Source organism: Alligator mississippiensis, chromosome 7 (assembly GCF_030867095.1).
Source record: "Alligator mississippiensis isolate rAllMis1 chromosome 7, rAllMis1, whole genome shotgun sequence".
Lineage (NCBI taxonomy): Eukaryota > Metazoa > Chordata > Crocodylia > Alligatoridae > Alligator > Alligator mississippiensis.
This window is the reverse complement of record NC_081830.1, coordinates 50,583,784-50,610,650: the sequence shown is the minus strand read 5'-3', so window position 1 is coordinate 50,610,650 and position 26,867 is coordinate 50,583,784. Positions and strand designations below refer to the sequence as shown.

Sequence of the window (26,867 nt, the reverse complement as noted above, 5' to 3'; positions counted from 1 at the left end):
TGTTTGGACATGCACTTTGTTGTGGAGCAAACTGTGCCACTTGGGGCAAAATAACCCTGCCTGGCTCCTCCCAAACCTGCAGCCAGGGGGAGCTAGAGCCCAGGGCCAGCACCTGTGCTGTCCCCAGCAGTACAAAAAGCTGCCCTGGCAAGTAGCTCAGGGCTAATAGCTCTCAGGAGCTTCCGGGGCCCAGCCAATTGGCATCTGGGGACACTAGCCCCTTGCACCAGCTGGACTGCTGAAACAGCCCTGAGAGTTCCTTGCACCCTTTACCCACTACAGCAGTCTGGCAGTGGGGGCTGCTGCCTGGTTGTGACCTGCTGCACACCTGCCAGACCTGCATGGGGACTGCATAGCCAGTGGAGGCATCTGCCCCTCTGAGCCAGCTGCCAGTGGGCTGTAGCTGCAGGGTTGACCTCTGTGCAGCACTACTGCCATGTGTGCCCCCTGCCTGGGCCATCTGGGCAGCTACCGCCTGAAAGATGCTCTGGGTGTGGTGGCCTGCTTTGAACTGTCAAAGCATGTCCTCCTGGCCCCAGCTGGCCAGGAGGTCAGCCACAGCCAGCTGGGTCCAAGGTGCCAGCTCTGAGCAGGCAGGGTCCTAGCAGGAATTCTGGTGTTCCCTATTGGAAAACTGAAAAAATCCTCGATAAAAAAAAATCTGAAAGTCACTCTCTAAAATACCCCAAAATCCATGTTACTCCACAAGTAAAACAAAAGACCATGAGAGAGAGAGAGAGAGAGAGAGATCAGTTGGACAAAGTTTTATTGATATATCTACAGGGTTAAAGCATGTCTCTTATCATAATAATAAAGTGAACCCTAAACACATGTTTCATGAATATATATTTTGCTGCCCTCCCACAGGGGCGATGGCCCCCACACAAAGAGGTGATACTTCCCCCCTCTATCGGGCGCTGGTCAGACCGCAGTTGGAGTACTGTGTGCAATTCTGGGCACCGCACTTCAAGAGGGATGCAGATAACCTGGAGAGGGTCCAGAGAAGGGCCACTCATATGGTTAAGGGCCTGCAGACCAAGCCCTACGAGGAGAGACTAGAGAACCTGGACCTTTTCAGCCTCCACAAGAGAAGGTTGAGAGGCGACCTTGTGGCTGCCTATAAATTCATCACGGGGGCACAGAAGGGAATTGGAGAGGTTTTATTCACCAAGGCGCCCCCGGGGGTTACAAGAAATAATGGCCACAAGCTAGCAGAGAGCAGATTTAGACTGGACATTAGGAAGAACTTCTTCACAGTTAGAGTAGCCGAGGTCTGGAATGGGCTCCCAAGGGAGGTGGTGCTCTCCCCTACCCTGGGGGTCTTCAAGAGGAGGTTGGATATGCATCTAGCTGGGGTCATCTGAACCCAGCACTCTTTCCTGCCTATGCAGGGGGTCGGACTTGATGATCTATTGAGGTCCCTTCCAACCCTAGAATCTATGAATCTATGAAAGGGCCAAATGGCCCCTGCAGGGGCTACTACCCCCCCTGCAAGGCCCACATGCCCCATCCCAGCCCCGATTGCTGCTCCACCTGGCCCCATCCCCCACCAGCTCTTGCAGCCCCCCCCGATGGCTGCCCCACCCATCCCCATCCCCCGCTCTGCCAGACCCCCCCAGTGGCTACCCCACCCAGCCTCACCCCCCAACTTGCACCCCCAGGTCACCATGGCTGCCCCCATAAACCCAGGCACCATCACTTTAAAACCAGAAAAAAAAACAAAAAATGGGAATAAAAGCCTCTACTTATCTTAGAAGCAGGGGTGGATGGGGCTCCAGGGCCTTCTGGCAGACCCCCCGGGCAGTACAGGGCAGCAGTGGGGGCAGCACGGCCCGGGCTGGGCCCGTTGGAGCTGCCCCTCTGCCGGGCACTGTGCAGATGGGGCAGCTCCAACTGCCGGTAAGTACCAGGGGTATTTTTTAAACTATGGGGTGGGGACAGACAGGGAAGGGTAGTGATCAGGGGTGTCAGGGGGGTTGGTGGGGGGTGGGGGAGCAGGTGGGGCTGGCGGGAGTCCCCCCCATAGTCCCCTCCCCACTTCTCCAGCCCCCAACCCCTTACTCACCAGCACTGGAGCCCTGGTGCTGAACGTGCAGCCTGGCCGGCCACGCGTTTCAACACCAGGGTGAGGGACCACCCATGGAGAGGTTCTGGCAGTCAGAGCATCTCCGTGGAGGATCCAGCCTCTGCTTGCCTCAGGGCACGGTCTGGGAAGCTTTTTTAGTTTCAGTTTTTTTTAGACCATCCAGGGGCCTAATTTTCTCCCTGTACTACAAAGTTGCAGCACGGGGAACATTTTTTCATTCCTGCACATGCCTCTTGCCTGGCCCTCAAAGGGGTTTGAGGCCGGGCAAGAGGCATGTGCGAACTCGTCTGGACATGCCCAAAATGTTTATCATAAAAGCTTTCTCAGTTTGTCTTCACAATTCGGCATGAAAGATTTGACTCACGTGAATTGGAAAGTAATCCCTGAAGAACCTCCAAACAGTCCACCTTCTCACCCACTGTGATCTTCTCCCTCCAGCCTGTGGCGTCTCCCAGTCAGAATACAGCCATAGTATATAGAGAGCACCCAGGAACCAATAGTTTCCGATAAACAGGATCACAAAGACTCCACAGCAACACTGTGCTACAAGGCACAAAGAGAAAGACAATAGGGAGCATTTTAGTCATAATATTTGAAAGCAACTAATATGACTATCTTGGCTTCCATTACAGAAAATACTCCTGGTTCTTCTCAATACAGATGTGCTGATGTTACAGAGTACTTTTTTTCATGTCCCAATAACTGAAAGAGGATTTCTTTTGTGGTTCATTAGTATGCAAACTAATTGTTCTTCTTATATTTACATTTTTAAAAAATTCTAATATAATAAAGGACTTAGTCTGTCTGTCTGTCTGTAACACTTCTGGCCAACTGTGCATGCACTGCTGAGAGGGCGGGTGGCAATTGGCTGCATGGGCCCAAGTCTGAGCCACTGCTGGGGAAGTTTGTGGCAGCGGTAAATATGCCCCAGCCACCCGCGCAGTGTGGCTTCCCCACACCTCCCTGCCTGAAGTTGAAGGGGGGGGGAGGGTAGACAGTGGCAGCACCCCCAACACCCATCCCTGACACCCCCCAGAAAAGCTGGCAGAGAGGAGGCGGTGGCGAAAAGGAAATGATGGTGGTGGCTGTTGGTTGGGGCCGGACGGTGGGGACAGAGAGGCTGGCTGCATGGGGTGGTGAAGGGGAGGGGGTGGGGGGTTATGGTGGCAGCTGTCATCAGGGCTGGGCAGCAGGGAAAGAAGGGAGGTGGTGGTGCCCCCCTGCTGCCTTGCTCTGACAACAACCGGCAGAGAGGCTGAGGTGGACGCAGGTATGGGGAGGGAGCCCCTACTCCAAAGGCGGTGGTGGGAGTCTTTACATGGCTGGCCTCTAAGGGTGAGCGGGGTGACCATATAAACACTCCCTGAAATCCATCATTGATGGGCAGTTAGCTAGTTATGCAATATAAAAGTCTCACCACAAGGAGGATCTAAAGCCCTCCGATCTGATTGTTTTCATTCTGCATTGTAAAACCAGGAAAGCCACTGGGGTTCACTGGTGGAGGATATCCAAAGGAACTGCAAAAATAAGTTGGCCTATTTTGTATCATGCAAATTTTGCAGTTAGAAGAAGAGCAGCCCAAAAGGCACTTCAGCTGTACTGTGTTTCTCTACTAGCACACAACAGTGAGAATGACTTTGTAAAGATGCTTGATCACTTCAACCTTAAAAAAATTAGTGGATGGGAGCAGTCACCACCCCTTCTAAGATCAGGGGACAGGGCTGGGCATTCAACTACATGGTGAGGAGCTTGGAAGGAAAGGGAGGAAACAAGACTGAGCAAGGTCTTAATATTCCAGTCAGTGAGGTGAGGGAGCATGGCTAATATCCAGTAAGACCTCCTGGACAGAGCTGTAGGCCGAGACTGTGGAAGCTGAAGTCTTGTCCCTGCATCTCCCACTGTCCTACTGGGTGACCTGAGAAAGTTACTTTCCTAGTCTCCTTGCCTCAGTTTTTTCTATCCACAAAATGAAAATGATGTTTCTAACTTCCTCTGTAAAGCACTTTGAGGGTGATGAGCACTAGACAAGATTTGAGTGTTATTAAAATTAGGTTCACGTTTAGTTGGCATCTGCACTATTAGTGCTGCTACCCTGTAGGTCCTACAAAGCTGGCAGGCTTCCCTGGGCTGATACAAATCTCCTCCCCTTTCCCTTGACTGGGGAAGGCTGCGGCCCAGCTCGGGCATCTTCTCAATTGTCCAAAAGGAAGGAAAAGGACCTGCCAGCCCTACAAAGCCAGTGGGCCTCCCTGTGTGGGCAGTGCCCTAGGCTGCCACCAAAAAAGGGGGAGGGGGGCTATAAATCTCATACATACTGAAAATGCAAAAACCCTTTAACTGCTCTGTGAAATGAAAACCTTCATAATTTTACAAGGAAACAAAATGTACCACCTGAAACCAGAGACCCTGCTCCTGCCTTCGTTCAAGCTAATTTGCATTCCAACAGAGCACAGATACCTGTCCACAAGAGAGATTCTTGCCCAGAAGAGCATTTCATCTTTCCATTCTTCTGTGAAATATGAAACATCATAACCAAAAGGAAATAAGATTCTACATCCTGCTTACCACCAGACAATTTCCAATTTTTCTCTGAGCTTAATTTGCAAAAAATGAACTGCTCCAAACAGGACACTTTACCACACTTGCAGCTCTCCTGTGAAACGTGAATTTTCATTTCTATCGAGAAATTTTACAATCTTTGCAATCTCCTATGCCTGATTATGGGTGTATGTGCCTGAAAGCTTCCAAATAAAGGGTTTTTTTTTTGCAAATATCCAGTTGGTCTAGTAAAAGATATAACCTCTGCCACAAGTTTTGATTCTAAAACCTTCTTAAGGTGTTCTCAGAACCATCCCACAGTACTTACTTTAAGAATACAAAACCAGATTAAACAAAGGAGTAAGTACAGCAGCCTAGTATAACTGCATAGGTAGGGAGCACACTCATGTGGATATTTTCTTAGTTTGCTATTTCCTTGGTTTGCTGAGGTACATGGATTTATAACACCTTATTATCTAGAACATTTAACTTTGAAGCCAAATCTTGGAACTCTTAGAAAGAGTAAACCAATATCATCCTTTGGTGGTGTCTTTGGGATGCGACTATTAAGTAGCACCTGCAGCAACTCAAAATGCTATATACAAAGTTGATTAAAACTGACATCCTGGAACATATGCTGCCCTCCACTACCTAATGCAGAAAATATAATTATACAAGAGAAATTTAAAGTAATGAAGGAAAGAACAAACATATTTATTGGAGGATAGAAAGAACAATTATGAAGGTGCCACACTAAATGGGGACTGTAAAATCTCTGGGCTTGGATCCATGCCTTCACATGTGTGTGAAGCAAGGTTCTTTTGGTAATATCTTTTGTTGGATCAAATGTATAATTGAAAGAGGTGTTAGACAGTTTTCAGGCACAAAAAGCCCTTCTTCAGGTTGAGGAGCCAGGCTACACAGTGGTGACAACATATGAAGGATACCAAAATTAATTATTTGCAATGAAATATCCACAATAGGGAGAAAAAAGAAACCAGACTGCACAATGACCTACAGCATTTCATGTGTATTTTTAGGATTTAGCACAATATGCATCATGTTTATGATCCATGCTGTATACCTGGGCAGAAAAGACTCTGAAATATGTAGAGGGACCTAACATTAGGGCTAATCTACTTGTGTACCTCTTTTAAGAGACTAGACCATTCATTTGTGGAACTTATTGTGTCAAACAGGTTCTCAATAAGAAATTTAGAAAATTTGACTGCTTACTCGGGTACAAAAACTCAATGAAGTCAATGAAATTAATTTCCATTTATTTTAATAGGTTCTAAGGGAAGCCTCATAGATAGCCTCTCGCAACCAGGAGGATCCCACAGCACTGTACAGAATTGGGAAAATTTGTGGATAATATGGAAGACGGAGGCTCCACCTTAACTATCATCGAGAACATGGACAACATGTTTGGGTCCAGCTTCAAGAACTTCTGAAACAGGCTGCAGGAGCATTCAAACACCAGCACCATTTTACAACAGAGAACATAAATAAAGAATAACTTTGCCATCTGAAGAGACTTCCTAGGTCCTTTACTGAGAACTGATATACAGCCAAGATTCCAGGTTTAATACCCTCACTTTTGAATAAGTGCCATGGGATCTTTAATTAGCACAAATGGATGGGGCCTTGGTTTAGGTCTCATCCAAAAGGTGGTAAGGAGAAATACTTTCCACAGTTCTTGTTGAAAGGATTCTTGGCATGGCAATGACTCAGTGTAGCATTACATGGTTTATTAGCCTTGATAACTTTTCACCTCCTTGGCAAGGCACTATATGCATATATGACCTTGATACATGAAAATTAAACATGGGAGCTATAAAAAAATAAATATATTAATATAGCAGGTCAGACATTTCCTCAACGTACAAAGGATCATACAAGGCCAACAGACATACCACTTTTCTTGTGCTGAAACAGGACCCAATCTTGCAAGACACTGAACACCTTGAGAAACACTGAGCACATTCCTTTCACAATGTGAGATAACAATGCTGTGTCAGCGCATCTTGGAAAGAGGCCAGTATTTGGTAATCCCCCTCCCTCTATTTTGTAGCATTTCAGCCATTTTTGAAGTGCTTCCTCAGTCATGATCATCTTTATCCTTGCTGTTTGGAGCATTACAAAGGCTCCTGGAGTGCTTCAAACAGCACATCTGTTCATAGCTGTCATAGCTGAGACAGGTCTCATACAAAAAACCTGAGGGAGAGAAAAGCATTTTTTTTTTTTTTTTTTGCAATTGTTGTCAGGAGGTTCGGGCAAGTTTAGTACCAGCAGTTAGTTTCCACTTATAGAAAAAGAAAAACACACAGAAAATTAGAGTTGAAAGGGACCTCAGGAGGTCATTTAGTCCAACCCCCTACTCAAAGCAGAGTACTAGATCATTTAGTCAAACCCCCTACTAGATCATTCCAGCCAGAGCTCTGTCAAGCAGGGACTTAAACTCTAAGGATGGAAATGCCACCACCTCTCTAGGTCAGTCATTGAAAGGTAAAGAATTGATTAAAATGGAAATGAAAGAACATGCACAAGAGAAGTAAGGGAACTACATTCTTGCCAAACATCAGGAAAATAAGCCATTTAAAAGAAGTCACATGCACAAGTTCTGATAGAAATAATCAGATTCAAGCTATAACTTTAGCAAGGGTGACACACATCTAGGGCCCCCTCTACACATGCAGGTAAGAGCACAATTGGATCTACTGCACGATCCACACAACCACACCTCCTGCCATGCCACATATGGCACAGCTTGGACTGAGAGACCAGTCAAGTGCAGGGACTTTTGGTACTGGCTGTGCATTTGGGCCTGGGGGTTTCCATGCATTCCCTGAGCCTTGGGGATCGTGGCAACCACAAACCCCTGGGGCTGTGGGGTTTTACACTTGACACGGTGCACCCATGTGTCTGATAAGTCTGTCAGCTGATGAGGCTCCCAGTTCCTGGGGAGATCCTGCTACAAGTGTAAATTAAAGCTCAATAGCAACCAGCTATAAAAAATAACACACATTTTCAAGGTCTAACTTTATTCCTGGTTGGAGCTTTTTATCATGTGATAAGTACTTTGCACATGTCGCTGGTCTTAAGGTAACTGCACAATTAACCAGTCAGTTGTGCAAGACCTGTAACATGTAGAGGAGGCTAAGGAAGAAAGAAAACCAGCATCCCATAGCACAGGTCCTTGACTACAAGATTCACATCTGAATCTGTATTTCCAAAGTAAAAGAATAAAATGGTAGTAATCACAGACTTTTCTAAATTGCTTCTAACAAAGTAACTTTTTGTAAAGGTATTCTAAGCATGCATGCCTGTACTGAGCAGTTTTTCTAGCACATAATTTCCAGTTGGGGGTTGGGTTATGGTTTTCTACCAAAATAGTTACAGTAGAACCTCTAGTGTTGATGGAGTTATACTAATACATCTTATCCATGTTATAATAAGAGAAAGCTAGGACTGAACACTTACAATTAAAATTTATAGCAAATTTGAGCTGCTTTTGGCAGTGTCCTTGCAGCTAGCATTCTGTTATGAACAAAATGAACTTACTTGCCCATCAGCATGGGAAAGGCTTCCAGCAGATTTTGCCACAGCCCTGGTCAATTCATGTTGCAACTCTCTTCTCATTTCTTCCTCTTTTGAACCTTGCCAGGGTTTCAAAAGACTGTAGGCATTAGAGGCATTTCATTGTGATGGTATGTTTCAGGTGTCATGTTCAGCAGCTTTAGTAGAAGGCTTTCCTAATGCATTCTGTTTTCTGGTAACTAGTATTTGCACACTAGTTACCTTTTTTTCTTTGTGGTCTTTCATAATCATAACAAACACTTCAACCATGAGCATAGTTTTCTAGGGCTTATGCATGATGCAACATTTTTTTTGAACTGAGTTAATTTGTAACGCAGTATTGTTTTAAATCTTGTGATTTATCCTAGATATGGTTGACTGTCCAATGGAAATGTAGTTAGAACCGTAGAATAGAAATGTCTGATAGAAAGTTAGCAGTGTAGGCATGCCCTTTTTCTGGTGATGCTGCTGCTGTCCCTGGCTGATCTGGGCACAGGGGAGCTCTGCTTCTGCTAAGGGCTGTGGCTCTGCAGTGTGCTGGTCTCAGTAGTAGACAGCAGTGGGGCTTACAGGTTCCTCCTCCCAGTACCTATTCCCTGCTTGCCCCTATCCCATTGGCTAGAAGTAGGCACTGGAAGGAGGAACCAGACCCTACCACTGCCCCACTTTGTACCTCCATCAGCTGGGGGGGGGGAGGAGCGGTAGAGCCACTCCAGATCTGTGCTGCAAGGAGCAGAAACTACAGGGAGCCCACCTCAGCTGGGGACAATAGTGGCAACATACAGGTTTCTCCTTCTAGTGTCTGCTTCTGACCAACGAGGATACTCGGGGAGAAGAAAGCTGGGCAGAGGCTGGAAAAAGGAACCTGTGAACCACTACCACTGTCCCCAGCCAAGCCTGGTCCCCATGCAGTAGGTCCCCACAGCCTGCCCCCGCCCCACCCCCCATATCTGAAGTGGGGTAGAAACAGCTCCACCTTCTCCTCCCTCACCTTTGGCTCACCAAAGGCACTCAGGAATGGCGTACATCCAGCAGAAAGGGGGGGCGGCTATCACCAAAGAGGATTATACCTCCATAGCGTGAGTCTGTAGGGAGGCTGTTAGGAAGGCCAAGACGGAGATGGAACTAGGGCTAGCAACAAGGATCCAAGGACAACAAAAAATTCTTTTTACTCCCTATGTATTTAAAAAAAAAAGGCACCAGGCAACATGGGGCCCCTGCAGGATATGCTTGGCAATCTGGTAGTTGCACCAGATGAAAAAACAGCCCTTTTTAATTAATTCTCTGCCTCCTTTTTTCGGGGCAGGGGCTGGGACTCTTCCCCCCCCCCGGATTCAGGACAGACTCAGGAGTGACTCCGCCAGGCCTATGGTCAGGAAGGACCTAGTTAGGGAACTTCTGGAGGGGCTGGACGTGTTCAAATCAGCAGGTTCAGACGCTCTCCGCCCTAGGGTGCTGTGGGAATTGGCAGGGGTCATCGCAGGGGCCCTGGCACAGCTTTACAAGCACTCATGGTGCTCTGGCCAGGTGCTAGAAGACTGGAAGAAGGACAATGTGGTCCCCATTTAAAAAAAAAAAAAAGAGGGAGGAGGGAAGACCCAGGTAACTATAGGCCTGTTAGTCTTACTTCAATCCTGGAGAAGCTCTTTGAGAAAATTATCCAGGAGCACATCTAGGAGGGACCAGCAGGGTCCAACCTGATAACCTTCTACAAATCAGGTCACAAGATCATTGGATGCAGGTGTCAAGGTAGATGTAGTCTTTCTGGACTTCAGGAAGGCTTTTGATACCATCTCCTACCTCATTTTCATTAAAAAGCTAGGTGACTGTGGCATTGATGCCTACAGTGTCAGATGGGTCACAAATTGGTTAGGGGGCCACACACAGAGACTGGTGGTAGATGGGTCATATTCGACCTGGAGGGAGGTGGGCAGCACAGTCTCCCAGGGCTCGTTCCTCGGGCCCATGCTGTTCAATTTCTTTATCAGCGACTTGGACGAGGGGGTGAAAAGCACCCTGTTCAAATTCACTGGTGACACCAAGACTTGGGGTGAGGTGGACACACTAGAAGGGAGGGACAGGATACAACTGGACCTGGATAGGTTACAGTGGTGGGCAAAGGTGAATAGGATGGGATTCAATACTGACAAGTACAGGCTACTGCACTTGGGCAGAAAGAGCCAGCAGCATACCTATAGGCTTGAGAACTTCCTTCTCAAAAGCCCAGTGGCAGAAAAAGATCTTGGAGTCATTAATCGATTCTAAAATGTGCCAGTGCGAGGATGCGGTCAACAAGGCTAACCGCACCTTGTCATGTATCCACAGATGCATCACGAGCAGGGCCAAGGAGGTGATCCTCCCCCTCTTTGTGACACTGGTCAGGCCACAGTTGGAGTACTGCGTCCAGTTCTGAGCGCCGCACTTCAGGAGGGATGAGGCCGCATCAAGAGAGTCCAGAGGAAGGCCACGCACATGATCGGGGGCAGCAGGGCAGGCCCTATGAGGAGAGGCTATGGGACTTGAATCTATTCAGCCTTCACAAGAGAAGGCTGAGAGGGGATCTGGTGGCTGTCTATAAACTTACTAGGGGGGACCAGAGGGGAATGGGCGAGACCCTGTTCCCCCGAGCACCTCCCGGAGTAACAAGGAATAACGGCCACAAGTCAACTGAGAGTAGGTTCAGGCTAGACATCAGGAGGCACTACTTCAGTCAGGGTGGCCAGGATCTGGAAGCAGCTTCCAAGGGAAGTGGTGCTGGCTCCTACCTTAGGGGTATTTAAAAGGAGGCTTGATAACTACCTACCTGGGATCATATGAGCTTAAAACTTACTAGGGGTCATATGAGCCCAGTATTCATTCCTGCTCAGAGCAGGGGGTCGGACTTGATGATCTGCTCAGGTCCCCTTTAACCCTACATCTATGAATCTCTTTTTCCCACCCCGCCCCTAGTCAGTTAGGTAGTAAAATATATTTCACATCAAAATACCATTTGTTTCAATTAAATTTTGACTAAATATCCAAGGTTTATATTGCTACATAAATATGTTGGGGGTGGAGGTAACAAAATCACAGTGATCAAGTGGTTACTGTCAACCACAAAAGAAAAAAAAAAAATAATCACAGTATTATGTGTGGTTCAAAAACCCTTAAGACAATGAATACAAGAGAGAATTTTAAATTAAACATTTTTTTAATTAATCAAGTAGCTTTCATGTAGACAGAATCACTTTTAAAACAAACCTAATACGTTTATTTAAACAAAATAGAAAATTAAAAATAAGTAGTAAAATTTAAGTACCTTGCCCAAACTTTGCTTTAACCTCTAACAATTTAGGATTTTGTTCTGGTGTTAAATTAGGCAACATATCAGGCATATTTTTTAAGTTTTTCAGAACGAGAGAGTTTGGAAGGAAGTTCCTCTTTCCTAATCCATGTATTCTTAGGCACTGGGCGCAATGTCTTTAGGTTTATCGTTATAATCTATGCCATGTCCCTGATCTTTTTGTAAGATTAATAGGAAAACAACTGCTCTAAAAAAAGCTGACAGCATGTCCTCTTTTCTGCTCAAGGGTAGACTCTGACAGCTTGAAGTAGAGAAAAGGGATGTAGAATTTAAAGCTGGTCCTTTGGTTTAAGGAAAATGGGTGAGAACATGAGACTACCTAGCATTGGATGTGGACAAAAATGGACAAAAACGTTTTACAAACAAGGGGATCAGTCATTAAAGGTTGCTTAGGACCCCTTATCTTATCAGGTGGCCAATAGAATGTTACCACTTAAAACTACCAGGGAAGGTAAAGCCCAGGGGTCTCCCTTTGATAGTTTTAATGCAGTTCAAACCAATGAAGCCATCCAACCTACATTTTGCAGCCTGGCAATTGTTTCCTTTCATTGTCTCATGAAAATGACCGCTACCATTTGCATAGCAATTAGTTTGTAATCAGGCTTACTTTACACTTTCTAGCAAGCATCACAAGGGATATTTAATCACACAATACAATATTAATGTCCTGAATCACTAGACTACAGTCTAGCAATTGTACTGTTGCAGCTGCTGGAGCCAAGGGAAATGGGTGTTCAGCCCTGGGGTGTACATGCTCCCCGCCAGAACAATCCTGAAATGGAAGAGGATACCACTGTTTGTTGTAAGGACTGGGGCAGTAGATGTTCCCTCCTGCAATCTGCAGCCAATAGGCTCTCTCATCCCTGCCTGTTTGTCCTTCAGCAACGGGTATGGTTCTCCCTTCTACTTCTCATGTTCATGGGGGAGCACTAGAAAGGAAAGGTTTGCAAATTTAGGGCATCTAAAACTGCAGGGACTGTTATTAGGATTGGTTTCAACATGTCATGCTGGAATGACAGGATGGGAAGTTTTAACCCCAAACAAATAGTGAGCATGACCAGTACAAAATATGTAACAACTATTTTGGCCCACGTGCTAGTGATTTAGAACTCTACTTCTGTAATTCCTGAGCTAGACAACTGCATCAACACTGTTCTCAGAAAACTAAACAGCCTCGCAAGGTAGAAAAACCTTAGAGTTAAGAGTAACCTGCTTCATTCTTCATTAAGAATTTACTTTCTTGAATGAAACCAGAGCCAGTCTTTGACATACAACGGGGCCCTTCAGAATCAAGACTACAAATGGTTAAAAAACAAACAAAAAACAAACAAACACAAAACAACCCCCCCCAAAAAAACAAAGAACCAACCATGTTCCACTTGTGACTGCTCTGCAAATCAAATCAGATTTCTAAATTTCACTGCTCAGTGCGCTGCATGTTGTTACAATTCTAAATTTTTCACTTTCCTGGCATGTTGCCTAAACTCTATGCATTGGAGTTTATCCACCTGCTGTATCTTGCCATTTTTAAGTGCAGAGCTTGTTTTTAGTTTGTTTTGTTTTTCAATTATTATTATTTATTTGCACCCATCTTGATCCTGGGTTGCAATTCCTCTACAATGCTATAAGGTAGTAATAAATCATTATTTCACATAATTTTTATCCAGAGATTTCCAAAAGAAACAAAGGCTGAAGGAACATAAATCTGTACTGGTTACGTACTAGTAGCTGCCCTGTATGATTTTACTAAAGACCCTTGTGAATGTAGTAATAAAAATCTACCTTCCCACTGAGAAATTTGAACAGTGTCATAACCAAATCAACCTTTGAATGGTTGAGAAACACAGGCACACACCCATCTAGATTAGGGGTGTATAAATGAGTTGTTCTTGGTGCACCCATGTTGATTCAGTAGGGGGGAAAAAAATCCCTGTTGGGCTCCCAGCAGAGGGGAACATGATGATAATACACCTTCAGTTTCATGCATCAGTTCTTGAAGTGCCCAATATTTTGGACAAGTTAGAGATATTTGATTTAAAGTCAAACAAGGCAAGATCAGAGTGATTTTCATAGATGAGGTAAAATATTTTGTGAAGCTGGAGGGCAGTTTGTACTTGCTCATTATTCAAGGCTATACAGTCACAGAAGGTGGAGATCACCTTTAACATGTCTTTCAGCAGGGATTCACCCAAAACAGAATGGGTGAAGGGTTATAGGCAAACAAGTTCTTTGGGTAAAGGGTCAGTATTATTACCCATTTGTGCAAACAATCCTGATTCTGGCAAGCACAACCTTTTCACAGATGCATACATTTGCTGTATGTAGCTTAAACTACCAAAATACTATTTCTGCATGAACCTCTCTTAAAACTGATCCACAGTTGCAGACCACAGCTTCTTCACCCCACAAAAAAGAAGCAAAGGAGCTGGCTCTCTCTAACAACACTTACTTACTAGTACAACAAAGAATACAACTGATAGGAACAGTCTTGGGAGTAGCGGCATTGTTGCCCTATGAGCTGGGAAAAAGGTCGTGGATTCTTCCTACCTCTTTATTTTGTCAGTACTTAATGCCTGGGTGGTGTGAAGGTTGTAAGTCTGAACCTGCAGTTACTCACAAAAGTTAATGCAAGAAAAAAAGAGCAGTTGTGTAGCAACAGTAACTGTTCATATTTTAAACATAATTATTTGTAATTTGGAGATGATATACGCTTTTAAAAGTACTTTTTTTTTTGTTTACCCCTTACATACTTTTTGCCACCATCCTTACTAAGTGTCTAAAAACAATGGAGTTGGAGTATTGTTGTATATGTGATGGTCCAGGAAATGCACAAGATAAGGGTATACGGTGATAGTATCCATGGGACTAACTATATAGTTGGGAAAGACATTAGACACACTGTTGAGCACAAAGGGCCTTTCCTCAGGTCTGCAGATTTTGTACCTGAAAACTTGTCTAAACATCTGGACCAACTATATGGTTAGTCCCATGAAACATATCTCCAGAAAAATCCTCACCCAACACACTAAAAACATTCTGAACAGCATATAAAATTATACACTTGTGTAGTGTTTGAAAGGAATATACATATATACAACTTCTGTTTGTAAACCTCACATTGGGGGAAAATGCTGAAGTCATTCAGATACTGCCAGCAATGCCAAGAGAGGGTCTTCTCAGCCAGTGTATATTTGTGCAGCCCTGTTTCAACTAGACCACTTCAGTTTACTCTGTCACAGGATCTAACCCAAAGGAATAAGACTTACACAGATCCTGCAAGCCCTTACCTGATAAGAGTTAATCCCCCGAATTCAGTGGCACTACTCCAAGAGTAAGACCCCCTGCTATGATAAAGACTTAAATGATAAACTAAAGATTAAAGGATCTTTATTGAGACATTAGGAAAAATTATCTATAAGGATTAGTTGGGTGAACAAGTTTACCCAGACAAGTTGCTTATTGACACACACTACATGCACTTTGATAAAAGTTAAGCAAAGACAGGAATAGCCCTATTTGCTAAAGTAGGTGTTTGGACTTAATGACAGTGTCCTCCCTAAATACTAACAACAGGGTTTTTATTGTGACAGCACAGGATGTTTTCTGCCCAAGAGAGCAGCTATCCAACACAGCATGAGTTACACAGAGGTCTTCTTGCCCAAGAGTCTCAATTCTTGCTCAGCCTGTAGCGGGACAAGCCTAGCTGACAGCCTGAAGTTTTAACAAGAAAATGCTGCCACCGTGGAGCACACTGATGAGTAAGTCTTTTCAAAGAGCCCAGAGGGGAAAAAGAAGAAGAGTAGGCAAGTAAAAAGAAGGGTGAAAAACTACAACTGCTCTCCCGGTAGGGCGAGCAAAGCGAGCCCCTGGGCCGGGCCGTCCTGAGAACAAACACAGCACACGAGAAAGAAGCAGGCAGCCCTCCCCGGCCGCGGGACCTGCCCACGCCCGGCGCCCGGCAGTCCGCGGGGCCGGGGCAGCGGGGGAGCGGGCGGGCCGGCCTCGCACCTGCGCCGCTACGAGCGATCCCCGCCCGGCCCCTCGTCGGGCAGCCGGCTCCGTTACCTAGCAGGAGGAAGGAGAAGACCCACTGGAAGACGGCGGCCGTCTGCACCCTCCTGGCCAGCGGGATGTTGATCGGGGCGAACTCCACCTTCATGCTGCGGCTGCCCCGGCCGGGGAGCAAAGCCCGCAGCCCGCGCGCGCGCGCGCTCCCTCCGCCAGCAGCTCCCGGACCCTGCGGCGGCGCTGCCTCACGGCTCCAGCCCCGGCACTGCCCGCCTTTAAAGAGGCTCGCTCGGCTGGGCCCATCCCTCCCCTCCCCTCCCCGTCCGGCCCGGCCCAGCCCGGCCCGGCAGCGCTGTGCGGGGAGGGGAGGGGAGGGGCGCCCGCGGGCCACGGCTGCTGCACGTCCCGGCGCCGCCCAGCCCGTGCCCGCTCCGGGCTGCAGGGGGCTGGGGCTGGGGTTGCTGCGGCCCCTTGGCCGGCACAGGCACAGCTTGCAGGAGGCGCCCAGCGGGCAGCATCGGAGCACGTGCGCCAGCACGGCCCGCCGACGGATGCCAGCACATGGTGGGACGGGGCAGCCCGGGGCAGGGGAGCGAGTGCTTTGAATCCAGAAAGGTGGGACATGAGGGAGAGGGACGGTGCCGGGAGAAGCCAGCCCGGACCCGTAGGCACAAAGGGGTCACCTGAAGCGGAGTGAGAACCCACAGCCCCTGTTTAAACCCTGCTGGCCACTGGATTAATAAGAGAGTCTGCTGTGTTGTTTTGAGTCGCTGCAGTTTTGGTATTGTATTATAACTCCTTGCTCCAGATCCTTAAGGTGTTCAGCTTAGCCCGTGGGATCAGAGCAGATACAGTTGTAAGATAGAGCTTGGATGCAGATGATGATGGACTTAGTGGTGTGCTTAGGGTAAAAGCTAGTACCTTGAAGGTAGCTATGACAGTCAGTAGGTTTCTCATACAATGTGGTGGTGAAGTGGACATTGCAAACCTTCACTGTAGTGTCTAGGAAATGAACCTGCTGTCTAGAGTATTCTAAAGTTAGTTTGATGGAAATTATTAGTCCTGATGAAAATTACCTAGAGATTCTTTTCCATATGTCCATCTTATGTACCAAGGAAATGAAGATAGCTGCAAAAGAACCAGATTTCAAGATCTGTCATAAATATTTTGGCATATTGGAAAGCCATGTATGCTCACAGCAGTGCCATTTCATAGACTCATAGAAAGTTAGGGTTGCAAGGGACCTCAGGAGGTCATCCATCTAGTCCAGCCCCCTACTCAAAGTTGAACTATCCCCAACTAGATCACAACAGCCAAAGCTTAGTCTGGCTGGGTTTTGAAAACCCCCAAGGATGGAGCTTCCTCCATCTTTCTGGGTAACCTGTTCCAGTGTTTTACTACCCTCCTAGTGAATCAATTCTTCTAATATCTAACCTAAACTCCCCTTGCTGCAACTTGAGACCATTGCTCCTTGTTCTGTCATCTGCCACCACTGAGAACAATCTAGCTCCATCCTCTTTGGAACCACCCTTTAGGTAGTTGAAGGCTGCTATTAAATCCTCACCCCCCAGTCTAATCTTTTCTAGACTACATAAGCCCAGGTCCCTCAATCTTTCCTCATAAATCATGTCCCCCAGCCCCAGAACCATTTTTGTTGCCCTCCACTGAACTCTCTCCAATTTGTCCACATCCTTCTGCAGTGAGGGGCCCAAAACTGAACATAATATTCCAGATGTGGCCTCACCAGTACTGAATAGAGGAAGAATCACTTTCCTTGATCTGCTGGCCACACTCCTACCAACGAAGCCCAGTTTGCTGTTAGCTTTCTTGACAACAAGGGCACATTGTTGGCTCATATTCAGCTTACTGTCCACTGTAGCCCCCAGGTCCTTTTCTGCAGAGTGGCTGCCTAGCCAGCCTGTACTGGTACATGGGATTGTTCTGTCCTAAGCGCAGGACTTTGCAACTTGTCCTTATTGAACCTCCTGAGATTCTTTTTGGTCCAATCCTCCAGTTCATCTAAGTCATTCTGAATCCTAGCCCTACCATCCATTGTATCTACTACCCCCGCCCAGCTTGGTATCATCTGCAGACTTGCTGAGGGTGCACTGTATACCATTTCCAGGTCACTGGATGAAGACATTGAACAAAGCCAACCCCAGGACTGAACACTGGGGCACTCCACTTGATACTGGCTGTCAACTAGACATTGAGCCATTGATTATTGCTCTCTGAGTCCGATGCTCCAGCCAGTTTTTTATCCACCTTACAGTTCATTCATCCAGCCCGTACTTGCTTAGCTTCCCTGGGAGAATGTTGTGGGAGACTGTATCAAAAGCCTTGCTAAAAATCAAGGTATACCATATCCACTGGTCTCCCCGAATCCAGAGCCAGTAACCTTGTCATAGAAGGCAATCAGGTTGATTAGGCATGACTTGCCCCTGGTGAATCCCTGCTGACTGTTCCTAATCACCTTTTTCTCCTTCAAATACTTAGAAATGGATTCCTCAGAGATCTGCTCCATGATTTTTCCTGGGACTGAGGTAAGCCTGACTGGTCTGTAGTTTCCCTGGATCCTCCTTTTTCCCCTTTCTTAAATATTGGCACTATGTTTGCCTTTTTCCAATCATCCGGGACCTCTCCTGATTGCCATGAGTTTTCAAAGATGATGGCCAATGGCTCTGCAATCACATCAGCCAACTCCTTCAGCACGCTTGGGTGCACCCAATTCTGCCCCATGGACTTATACGCACCCGGCTTTTCTAGGTAGTTCCTAACCTGTTCTTTCACCACTGAGAGCTGCTCACCTCCTTTCCAAACTGTGCTGCCCAGTGCTGTAGTCTGGGAGCTGAGGTGAAAAAGGCATTGAGCACCTCAGCCTTTTCTGCATCCTCTGTCACTAGGTTGCCCCCTACCATTCAGTAAGGCAGCGTTTCCCAAACTTTTTCACACCGCGGCGCACTTACCTAAATAAAAAAGCACCATGGCACACCGGATGCAGGGGGAGAAGGGGGTAGTGTGCAGCTAGCCAGGGCTGTGGCACGCAGCCACCCAGATGCTGACCTGGGTGGGGGGTGCACAGCCAGCCAGATGGCGCTTTGGGCTGGAGCCACGCTCCCTGTCTGTCTGTGTCTGCAGCAGCAGCAGCAGCAGGCAGGGGGCATGGCTCCAGCCTAGAATGCCATGGCACACCTGGACATGCCTGATGGCACACTGGTTGGGAAACTGCAGTAAGGGACCCACACTTTATTTGATTCTCCTCTTGCTGACAACATACTTGCAGAAACCCTTGTTACCCTTCACATCCCTTGCTAGCTGCAACCCCAATTGCACTTTGGTCTTCCTGACTTCATCCCTGCATGCCCAAGCAATGCTCTTATATTCTTCCCTAGTTGTTTGTCCAAGTTTCCACTTGTTACAAGCTTCCTTTTTGTGATTTATTTTACTGAAGAGTTCCCTGCTAAGCCAAGCTGGCCTTCTGCCATACTCGCTAGTCTTCCGATACATTGGGGTGGTTTGTTCCTGCACCCACAGTAGGGCTTCTTTAAAGGACAGTTAGCTCTCCTGAACTCTTCTTCCCCTCACGCTAGCTTCCCAGGCAATCCTGCCCGTGAGTTCCCTGAGTGAGTCGGAGTCTGCTTTTCTGAAGTCCAGGGTCCTAACTCTGCTGCTCTCCACCCTTCCTTTTCTCAGGATCCTGAACTCTTATCATCTTGTGGTCACTATTGCCCAAGTTGCCATCCACTACTACATTCCCAACCAAATTCATCCCTTTTTGTGAGCAGCAGGTTTTACATAAAGTGCTCACCTCTTCCACCTCCTCTTCTCCCCTGCTCGTCCTTCCTGAACAGTTTGTACCCACCCAGGACAGTGCTCCAGTCATGCGAGCTCCCACCAAGTCTGTTATACCAATCATGTCATAGTTCTGTGACTGTACAAGGACTTCCAATTCTTCCTGCTTGTTTCCCAGGCTCCATGCATTCATGTACAGGCACCTGAGAAAAATAGTCGATTGCCCTGATTTCTTAGGGAGTAAGAGAGCACTTCTCTTGTTACCCCCTACTGCTTGCTTTTCCTCCAGGTCTCCCGTTTCCCCCACCTTACCTCAGGGCTTTGTTTTCCGTCCCCTGGTGAACCTAGTTTAAAGCCCTCCTCACTAGGTTAGCGAGCCCGTCTGTGAAGATGCTTTCCCTTTCTTTGTCAGGTGGATCCCATCTCTTCCCAGCAACCCTTCTTAGAAGAACATCCCATGGTCAAGGAAGCCAAAGCCCTGCTGGGAACACCACCTGCACAGCCAGGTACTGATCTGCTCCTGCCCCAGGCCCTTTCCCTGCCTGCCCCATGCAGCTGAGCCTGCCCTGCCCCGAGCACAGCCCTGGCCCAGCCCCCTAGCTGGGAAGAGGTCGGCACAGCCTGTGACCCTGAGTCTGCAGCAAGCAGTCTGCCTTCACTCTGCACACAAGTCTCGGAGGGAGCATACCCCCCCATGCCTTCCCCAGGGCTGCGCACATTGGTGGGGAGCCTCCCACACCCCTGGATGAGTCACCCGTGGCTCTGCCCCATGCCCCACCCTGGGGTCGCATTCACCACCCTGACTGGACAGCGCCTGCCCCCGCTGCACTCCCTCTCTCACTGTGGGGGGATCCAATACGCAACTGATATATAGGTGTATCTCTACTTGTAATCCGTCCTCATGGCACATATCAGTGTGCAGAGATGACATCCATAGCAGCTAATCCAGCTTTTGGTGGAAGATTGTCAATTGTCTTTCAGAAATCTGTGGTGTTTTTCAAATACATGGCAGCTTTAGTGGCATATGACAATTCAGTAGATTCAACACAGTGATAGGATTGTAAGGGCCTCCCAAGTCAGAAAGGCCAAGTCTCCTTCAGGAGGAGCTGTAGGCTATTTTGTAGATGCTTGTTTACTTCCTTTCAAAACTCCTTGATCCATAGAAGCAATGACATTGGAAGGCCCTGAGGCTACTCAGGGCCTCTCACAAAGTGGTCAATGTTCTACAGGACCAAGTGCCTGCTGTGGATGGAAATGTCACATTTCTAGGCAAACCTGTTATTATTGCTGGTTTGTTTCAGATTTACGGATACCACTCCCTCCTTCCTTCTAAATTATACTAATGCTTTTCTGAACCTGAACTGTGAGGGTTCCACATGTGACAGACCTGTCAGAACAGGCTCCGTACCTCCCACAGCTCCTGATCATTTTTACAAAATTTTTAAGTTGATGTGAGGGTTTGGCATGCCACAGGGAGTCCCCTTTGCTCTCCCCTCCCTTCCTAAGAGATCTAACAGAGGGCCAAGGGAAGCTTTTACAGTGAACATGAAACGTAGTATTAAATAACACACTTCTAAGTATAAGCATGGCTTGTCAGCATAGGTAAACAAATAGGCAGTGTCCATGATTTTCTTTTTGCTGTGTTTTTATTCTTTTGGAAGTCTATAAGAAGCAGGGGCAGATCAAGGGGGGTGCACTGGGATACATGCATCCTCCTTTCAGTTGAGGAGGCTGTTGGAACAGCTGCCAGGGACTGTAAGAATCTATCCCCCTTCCCTTCTGTGCTCAGCACCCCCCCGACAAACTTCCCTCTCTCCTCTCCCCCACTTACTGCTGCTGCTGTTTCCAGCTGTCCCAAGGTGGGGGTGGGGAAAGGCTTCGGAGCTCTTTCTGCCCACTCCAGCAGCACTGTGCAGAGTGCCAGGATGGGCTGGAGACAGAAGCAGCTGTGGGCAGGAAAGGAGTGAGTGGGAAGAGATATGCTGCTAAACAGAGAGGAAGAGGAGGAGGACAGATTGTTACCTGATTGAGGGATTTCAAGTCTGCTTTTTGCTGCTCCTGTGGGGGGGATGAAAAGAACTAGAAGCAGTAGAGTCTTACTAATTAAGCAAAGAAAAAGCAATTGTCCTATTTTTTCCCCCATGAGAGAAATCTGATTTGTATGTTCACCACAATTTTACTGGGGGGGGGGGGAATCCATGGGAATTATTAATTGAGGCCTAATTTCACTTATGGTACCAACAGTATTTAAGCTAGTGTCATGTAGTATAAAAAAAACTATAGTCACAGCAAAGAACATTTTAGTTGAACACTGTCACAAATGCCTCATGATAGCATGATTTTTTCCCACACCATTGTTAATCTCAAGAGGGTGACTGTTCCAATTGAGGGTGACACCAGATACTCTTCCAGTCTGTTATAGAGAGCTTTGGATTTTAAGTGCATTGATCTCTCCTCTTGAATCATAGAAGAGAGGTGGAAAGGACCTGAGGTCATCTAGTCTAACTCCCTGCTCAAGGCAGATTCTCCCTGAACAGTGGGTGCCAGATAATCAGTGCCTTGGTTGCCTAATCTTTTCCAGCTGCAGGCTGGTGGGGCCCAACTCAGTTTGCAGGTGGGCAGGCATTAGGGTCCTGCTCCTGCAGCAACCGTGGCAGAGGCAGCAATGTTTCAACCACTTAAGTACTGGAGTTGGACACTCCAAGGAACTAATGAAGGAGTGGGGCTATACCATTGGTTCAACCACCTGTGACTATGGTACTGAGTCTCACACTATGCAACACCTGCTGCAACACCCACCGCTTGAAGGCACATGCACAATGAAAGACCTTGCAAAGTACAATAAACAAGCACAAGCATGTGTAATAAAGTGATCAAATGTGGTGCAGCAGCCTCTTGTCTCCACAGTGACATGGGGAGAACACCCACAGCTGACACTAGAAGAATGAGATAAGTGACTTAAAGCCACTATTTGTGGTCTGGTTTGTCCTTCGAAGGAATAAGAGGAAATGGATCTCTTCATTAATAGGAGAGAAAAAAATTATACCATTTTACCCCCCCCCACCCACAAAAAAAAAAAAAGATACTATACACACACAATTCAACTTCTTTCTAATATTTTGGAGTCCACTCTGTAAGTCTTGGGTGTATTTGTGTTACTTGCTTGAAGAATAAAAAGCCAAAAAAATCTCTCTCTCAAATAGAAATGCTTTAATTTTATTTTGTCTACTTCTTCATTTCATCTATTCTTTTACATCATTATATACTATGTTGAGTTTATTTTGTGCAAACTGGTAGAATGGATAATCTCACTGTAGGTTTAGTAAATAATATACATGCCGTTGTTATATATTGAAATGAGCAATCATATTGTTTTGCAGAAAGCCACCACACTAGAAACTGTGACAATTTCAAAACATAAGTTCCTTCCATAACTGGCAAAATGCATTTATTTCATTAGCCTATCACTGCCATTCCAAAAAGGTCTATCACATTGCCCAAACCAGTGATTCTCAATGAGGGTGCTACAGCACCCCAGGGTGCCTCTATCTTTTTGAGGGTGTCTTGGTATGCTAGGTAATATTAGCACTGTTAGATGTGCTACTGTGATTCACAAGACAGGTAATTAGCAGGGTTATTATGAAGTCAGGCTACAGGGTAGACTTGCATCTTGGAGGCCAGCTAAATCAGAGGTATATAGCATTAGCCAATATTTTCCATGGGATGTATTGTAGGCCTGTGCAAAGCGGCTAGTATTCACTTCAGATTTGGCCGATTTGAGGAACAGCGATTTGATTCAGCTTCGGTCGAATCAAACAGCCCCTGTCCCCTGCCCACTCTCCCAGCCCTGTCAATGGCTACCCTGCACAGCCCCAGTGCCCTGGCACTTAAAAAACAAACAAACCAAAAGCTCTGCACTCACTGGATCCTGCCAGGCCCTGGGGGGGGGGGGGGAGAGAGGAGGTGATCCCTGCTGCCCCTCACTGCAATGCGCCGCATGGGGAGGCTCTGCCACAAGGCCTCAATGGCCCTGACGGCCATTGCAGCAGCCGGTGAATGCAGGGTTTTTGTTTTATTTTTTTTAAGTGCTGGGATGCTGGGGCCAGGTGGGGCAGCCATTGACAGGGCCTAGCAGGGGTCCCCCATGGTCCCCTACCCCCTCCTCCACTTACCTGCTCAAAGTTAGGGTCCAGCTCCCTGCAGCAGCGAACAGGGACTGCCCAGATCTCTCTGAATCAATTCGGAGTCTTCAAATTGATTCAGTTCTTTTTATTGGTCCCCAATCTGATTCGGATTTGGAGATTTGGCTGCCGAATCAGGCTGAATCTCCTTCAGATCAAATCAGCAAATGAAGCTTTGCACAGCCCTAGCGTCTTGAGTTCAAGAGTTTGAGAACCACTGGCCCACGCCACTACAGTACTGTCAATACTCCTCTGTGGATGGAGGAACTATTCTTTAGCAAACAAACATTTTGCATTTCTATAGCCTCTCATTCCAGGACTGACAAGTGTAGAGGCAACACTGATACTGCTTACACCCAGCACAAACACCTTGCTGCTTCCCAATTAGAATTACAGGAATTGCCCATGGACAATTCAGAAAGAAATTATATATTCAACTTGCCCTGCTCATTTCAAATGTGATGACACGTGTGGCGATTTAGGGCCTTGTTGCACATTACACTGAGCTATGCAAATATTGATCAGCTCAGTGCTAAGCTACGTGCGGGCTGGGCCCCGATCCCACCTTTGTCGCCATGTGCGGCGGCGATTCCGATCTCATTCCCGTCGCCATGTGCGAGCCGGGGGCGAGCTGGGCCCGTCTTCGTTGCACATGGGCTGTGGCCAGCAGCCTGGGCACGCGGGGCTGGAAAGAACCGCTGGGCGGTTTAGCGTACGCGAGTTAGAATTAGTTACGGAGGCGTAATGGTTGATTGAAAACATTGTTTACTTACACCCAAAGGTGGTATTGGTGTAGGCTGGACAGGTTTCCAGGCACAGCTCCTGCTTGTATCCTCACTAGAGGAACATGACAAATCGATTGCTCCCACGGAGTTTGCTAGGCTCCGCGGGTCCGGTTCGGTTGGGTTCGAAAAGTTTCCCCGGAGTTACTTAGGCTCCGCGGGTCCGAAGTTACAGGAAACGGATACATCTAGGATTGCGCTCGGCGACGGGGAGAGGCGAGAAGTGAAAGCTCCGTAGGCTCGGTTCCATTGCCTCTATTGCCTGCTTAGGGGAGGCGCGTTGGGTCCACGAGGGTCCGCAGCGCTTGGAGATCTTCACACAGAATCTCTCTCGTCCTCCCTCCTCCGACTTGGGCGGAAACTACCCAAGTCTTTTGTATGGCTAGCAAGCCAATCGCTAGCCACCACGTGTGCCTACATTAGGAATGGGCCAGTAATGTGGTGTGAATCCTAATACAAATGGCGGGAACTTCTTTACAGCGTGTATCACTACGATGCAAAAGAGATGCACACTGCAAAGAAGCTGTAATCTGGCGGGAAATCCCCCGTTGCACCAGAGTTCTCTCTTGCAGCAGAGAACTCTACCGTGCAAAGAAAGCAACAAATTGGCGGGAAATAATTTAGTGCTGCCGAAGCGCGCACACAAAAAAAAAAAAAAAAAAAAAAAAAAAATCAAAAAAAAAAAATCACACCTTTGGGTTGTGACAAGCTAAAGCTATGACTGCAAGCTAAGTAGCACATCTGTGAGGTGTGGCCATACCTTAATGGAATAGGACCTGGGTTACACAGATCAAGAAATAATCCTGCCTTGGAATGGTATAGCTTCAAGCCACATCACAAGTCCTTTAAGACACTTAACCTCTATTGGTGCACCCCTACCTTTTTCTGGGCCGATACTGATGGCCAATTTTTAATGAGTCATATCAGCCAATACCGATCTGATTCCCATATGCAGCCAAGTAGCTTGGAGAGCAACATTTGGCTGGTAAGTCTGTTGGGTGGGGTGGGAAATCAAGGCCCCTGCAGTGAAGGAGGGAGTGGGGCTGGCTGATCATGGGATAGAGCTGTGAGTGGTTTGTCTGGAGGATGCAGGGGGGCAGTTCCCACTACTGTACACACCCTGGGACAGCATTGGGGCCGTGCGCTCCTGGATCTGTGCACAGGGTGAGGGCAAGCTAACACTGCGCCTGGGGCTACAGGAAGGGCTGCAACTACTCCAAAATTTGCTGTAGCGCCCCCAACCTCCCCTTCCCAGTGCAGCCCAGCCTAGCCCAGCCCAGCCCAGCCCCTCTGCTGGGAAAAGCTGAGCACCGCCCTGGCCCCAACCTGCAGTGACAGCCTGCCCTTGCCCTGCGCACATATCCAGGGGCATACACCCCCCCCCCCCCCCACCACCCCAATGCTCTCCTTGGGTGCATGCAGCGGTGGGACCTGTCCCCTCTCCCCACGTGGCTCAGTCCCATGCCGTGCCCTGGTTGGGCAGCACCAGCAGCTGCCCCAGCCCCACTCCCTCCCTCACTGTGGGGGCCTCAGTCTGCCCCCCCTTCCGTCCCCCCTCACAACAGGCTTACCGGCTAGACCCGGTTGCTCTCCACGTTGCTGGTCTGTGCTTTTGGTCACTTGCATGCTGCGCTGCAAATGCCATGTGGCATTTAATGGGCCACGTTATCAGCCGCTCAGCCAAAAAAGCAGATTGCCAGGACTGAACTTTCCTCATATTGGTGCCAATCTGCTATCGGACTGATGTATCGCTCGGTGCACCTCTACTTAAAAGTGTTGGGATGCTGACAATCCAGGGGTTAAGAGCTCTGGAAGCAGCCAAAAAAATGGACCTATAACAAGGCCCTTTTTATTCAGTTTGCTGCACATGCCTGGGAGCACCAAGACACCCCCCCCCCCGCCATCTGGCAGTGGCCTGTGCAGAATATCGGGGACGGACCGTCTAGGAAGGCTGGGCTGGAGCCACGACAGAGCAAGACGCTGTAGGGAGGCTCCAGGTTGGGCCTCCCAGGGCCTGGCTACACGTCCATATTAAAGCTGGACAGAAACCAGCTGCCAGATGTTACATACTTTAAGCCCGGACTCTGTAGCGGGTTGGCTCTTTTTGTAGCTGGACCGTCACTCAGGTGTGCGTGTCATTTGGCACGTGTGGCCGGTCTCGGGTTATTGCGGGATTCACCTACCCGGTGCATGACACCTTACAAGTAACGCGCGTGGACCAGGCGGACACACGGAGGAAGCGGCTCAGCCAGGGGAGCGGCCCCCCGGCGGAGGCGGGAGGCGACGGGCGCGACGTACCAGCATTCCCGCCCGCCCGCAGGACCCGGCTCGGGGGCCTCCAATGCGGCTGACGCAATCCAGCGCCGCAATGGCTGTCCCGGCTGCGCCTGCCCGGGCCGCTCGGCCGGACCGCGAAGGCGCCGCGCACGGAGCCGGCCGGCGCGCGCCGCAGGGGGCGAGGGGTGCGCGGCGGCTGGGGCGCTCAGCGGGACTAGCCGCGGCCAATCAGACAGCGCCGAGGGCAGACCCGTTCCCTCCGGCGCCTGCGGCCGGCGGCC

General features: G+C 48.0%; 1 protein-coding gene across 1 annotated transcript in view; it reads right to left on the bottom strand.

Annotated features, from left to right (window-relative positions):
• MOGAT1 (monoacylglycerol O-acyltransferase 1) overlaps window positions 1-15,826 on the bottom strand; it is a 35,213-nt gene extending 19,387 nt beyond the window's left edge. Inside the window, exons 1-2 of the mRNA XM_006271177.4 lie at window positions 15,612-15,826; window positions 2,451-2,629 (exon numbers count right to left, since the gene is read on the bottom strand). Of these exons, the coding sequence (XP_006271239.1) occupies window positions 2,451-2,629; window positions 15,612-15,705 (273 nt within the window). The 5' untranslated portion in view covers window positions 15,706-15,826. The remainder of the gene's footprint in view (window positions 1-2,450; window positions 2,630-15,611) is intronic.
• Between the last annotated feature and the right edge of the window lie 11,041 nt (window positions 15,827-26,867).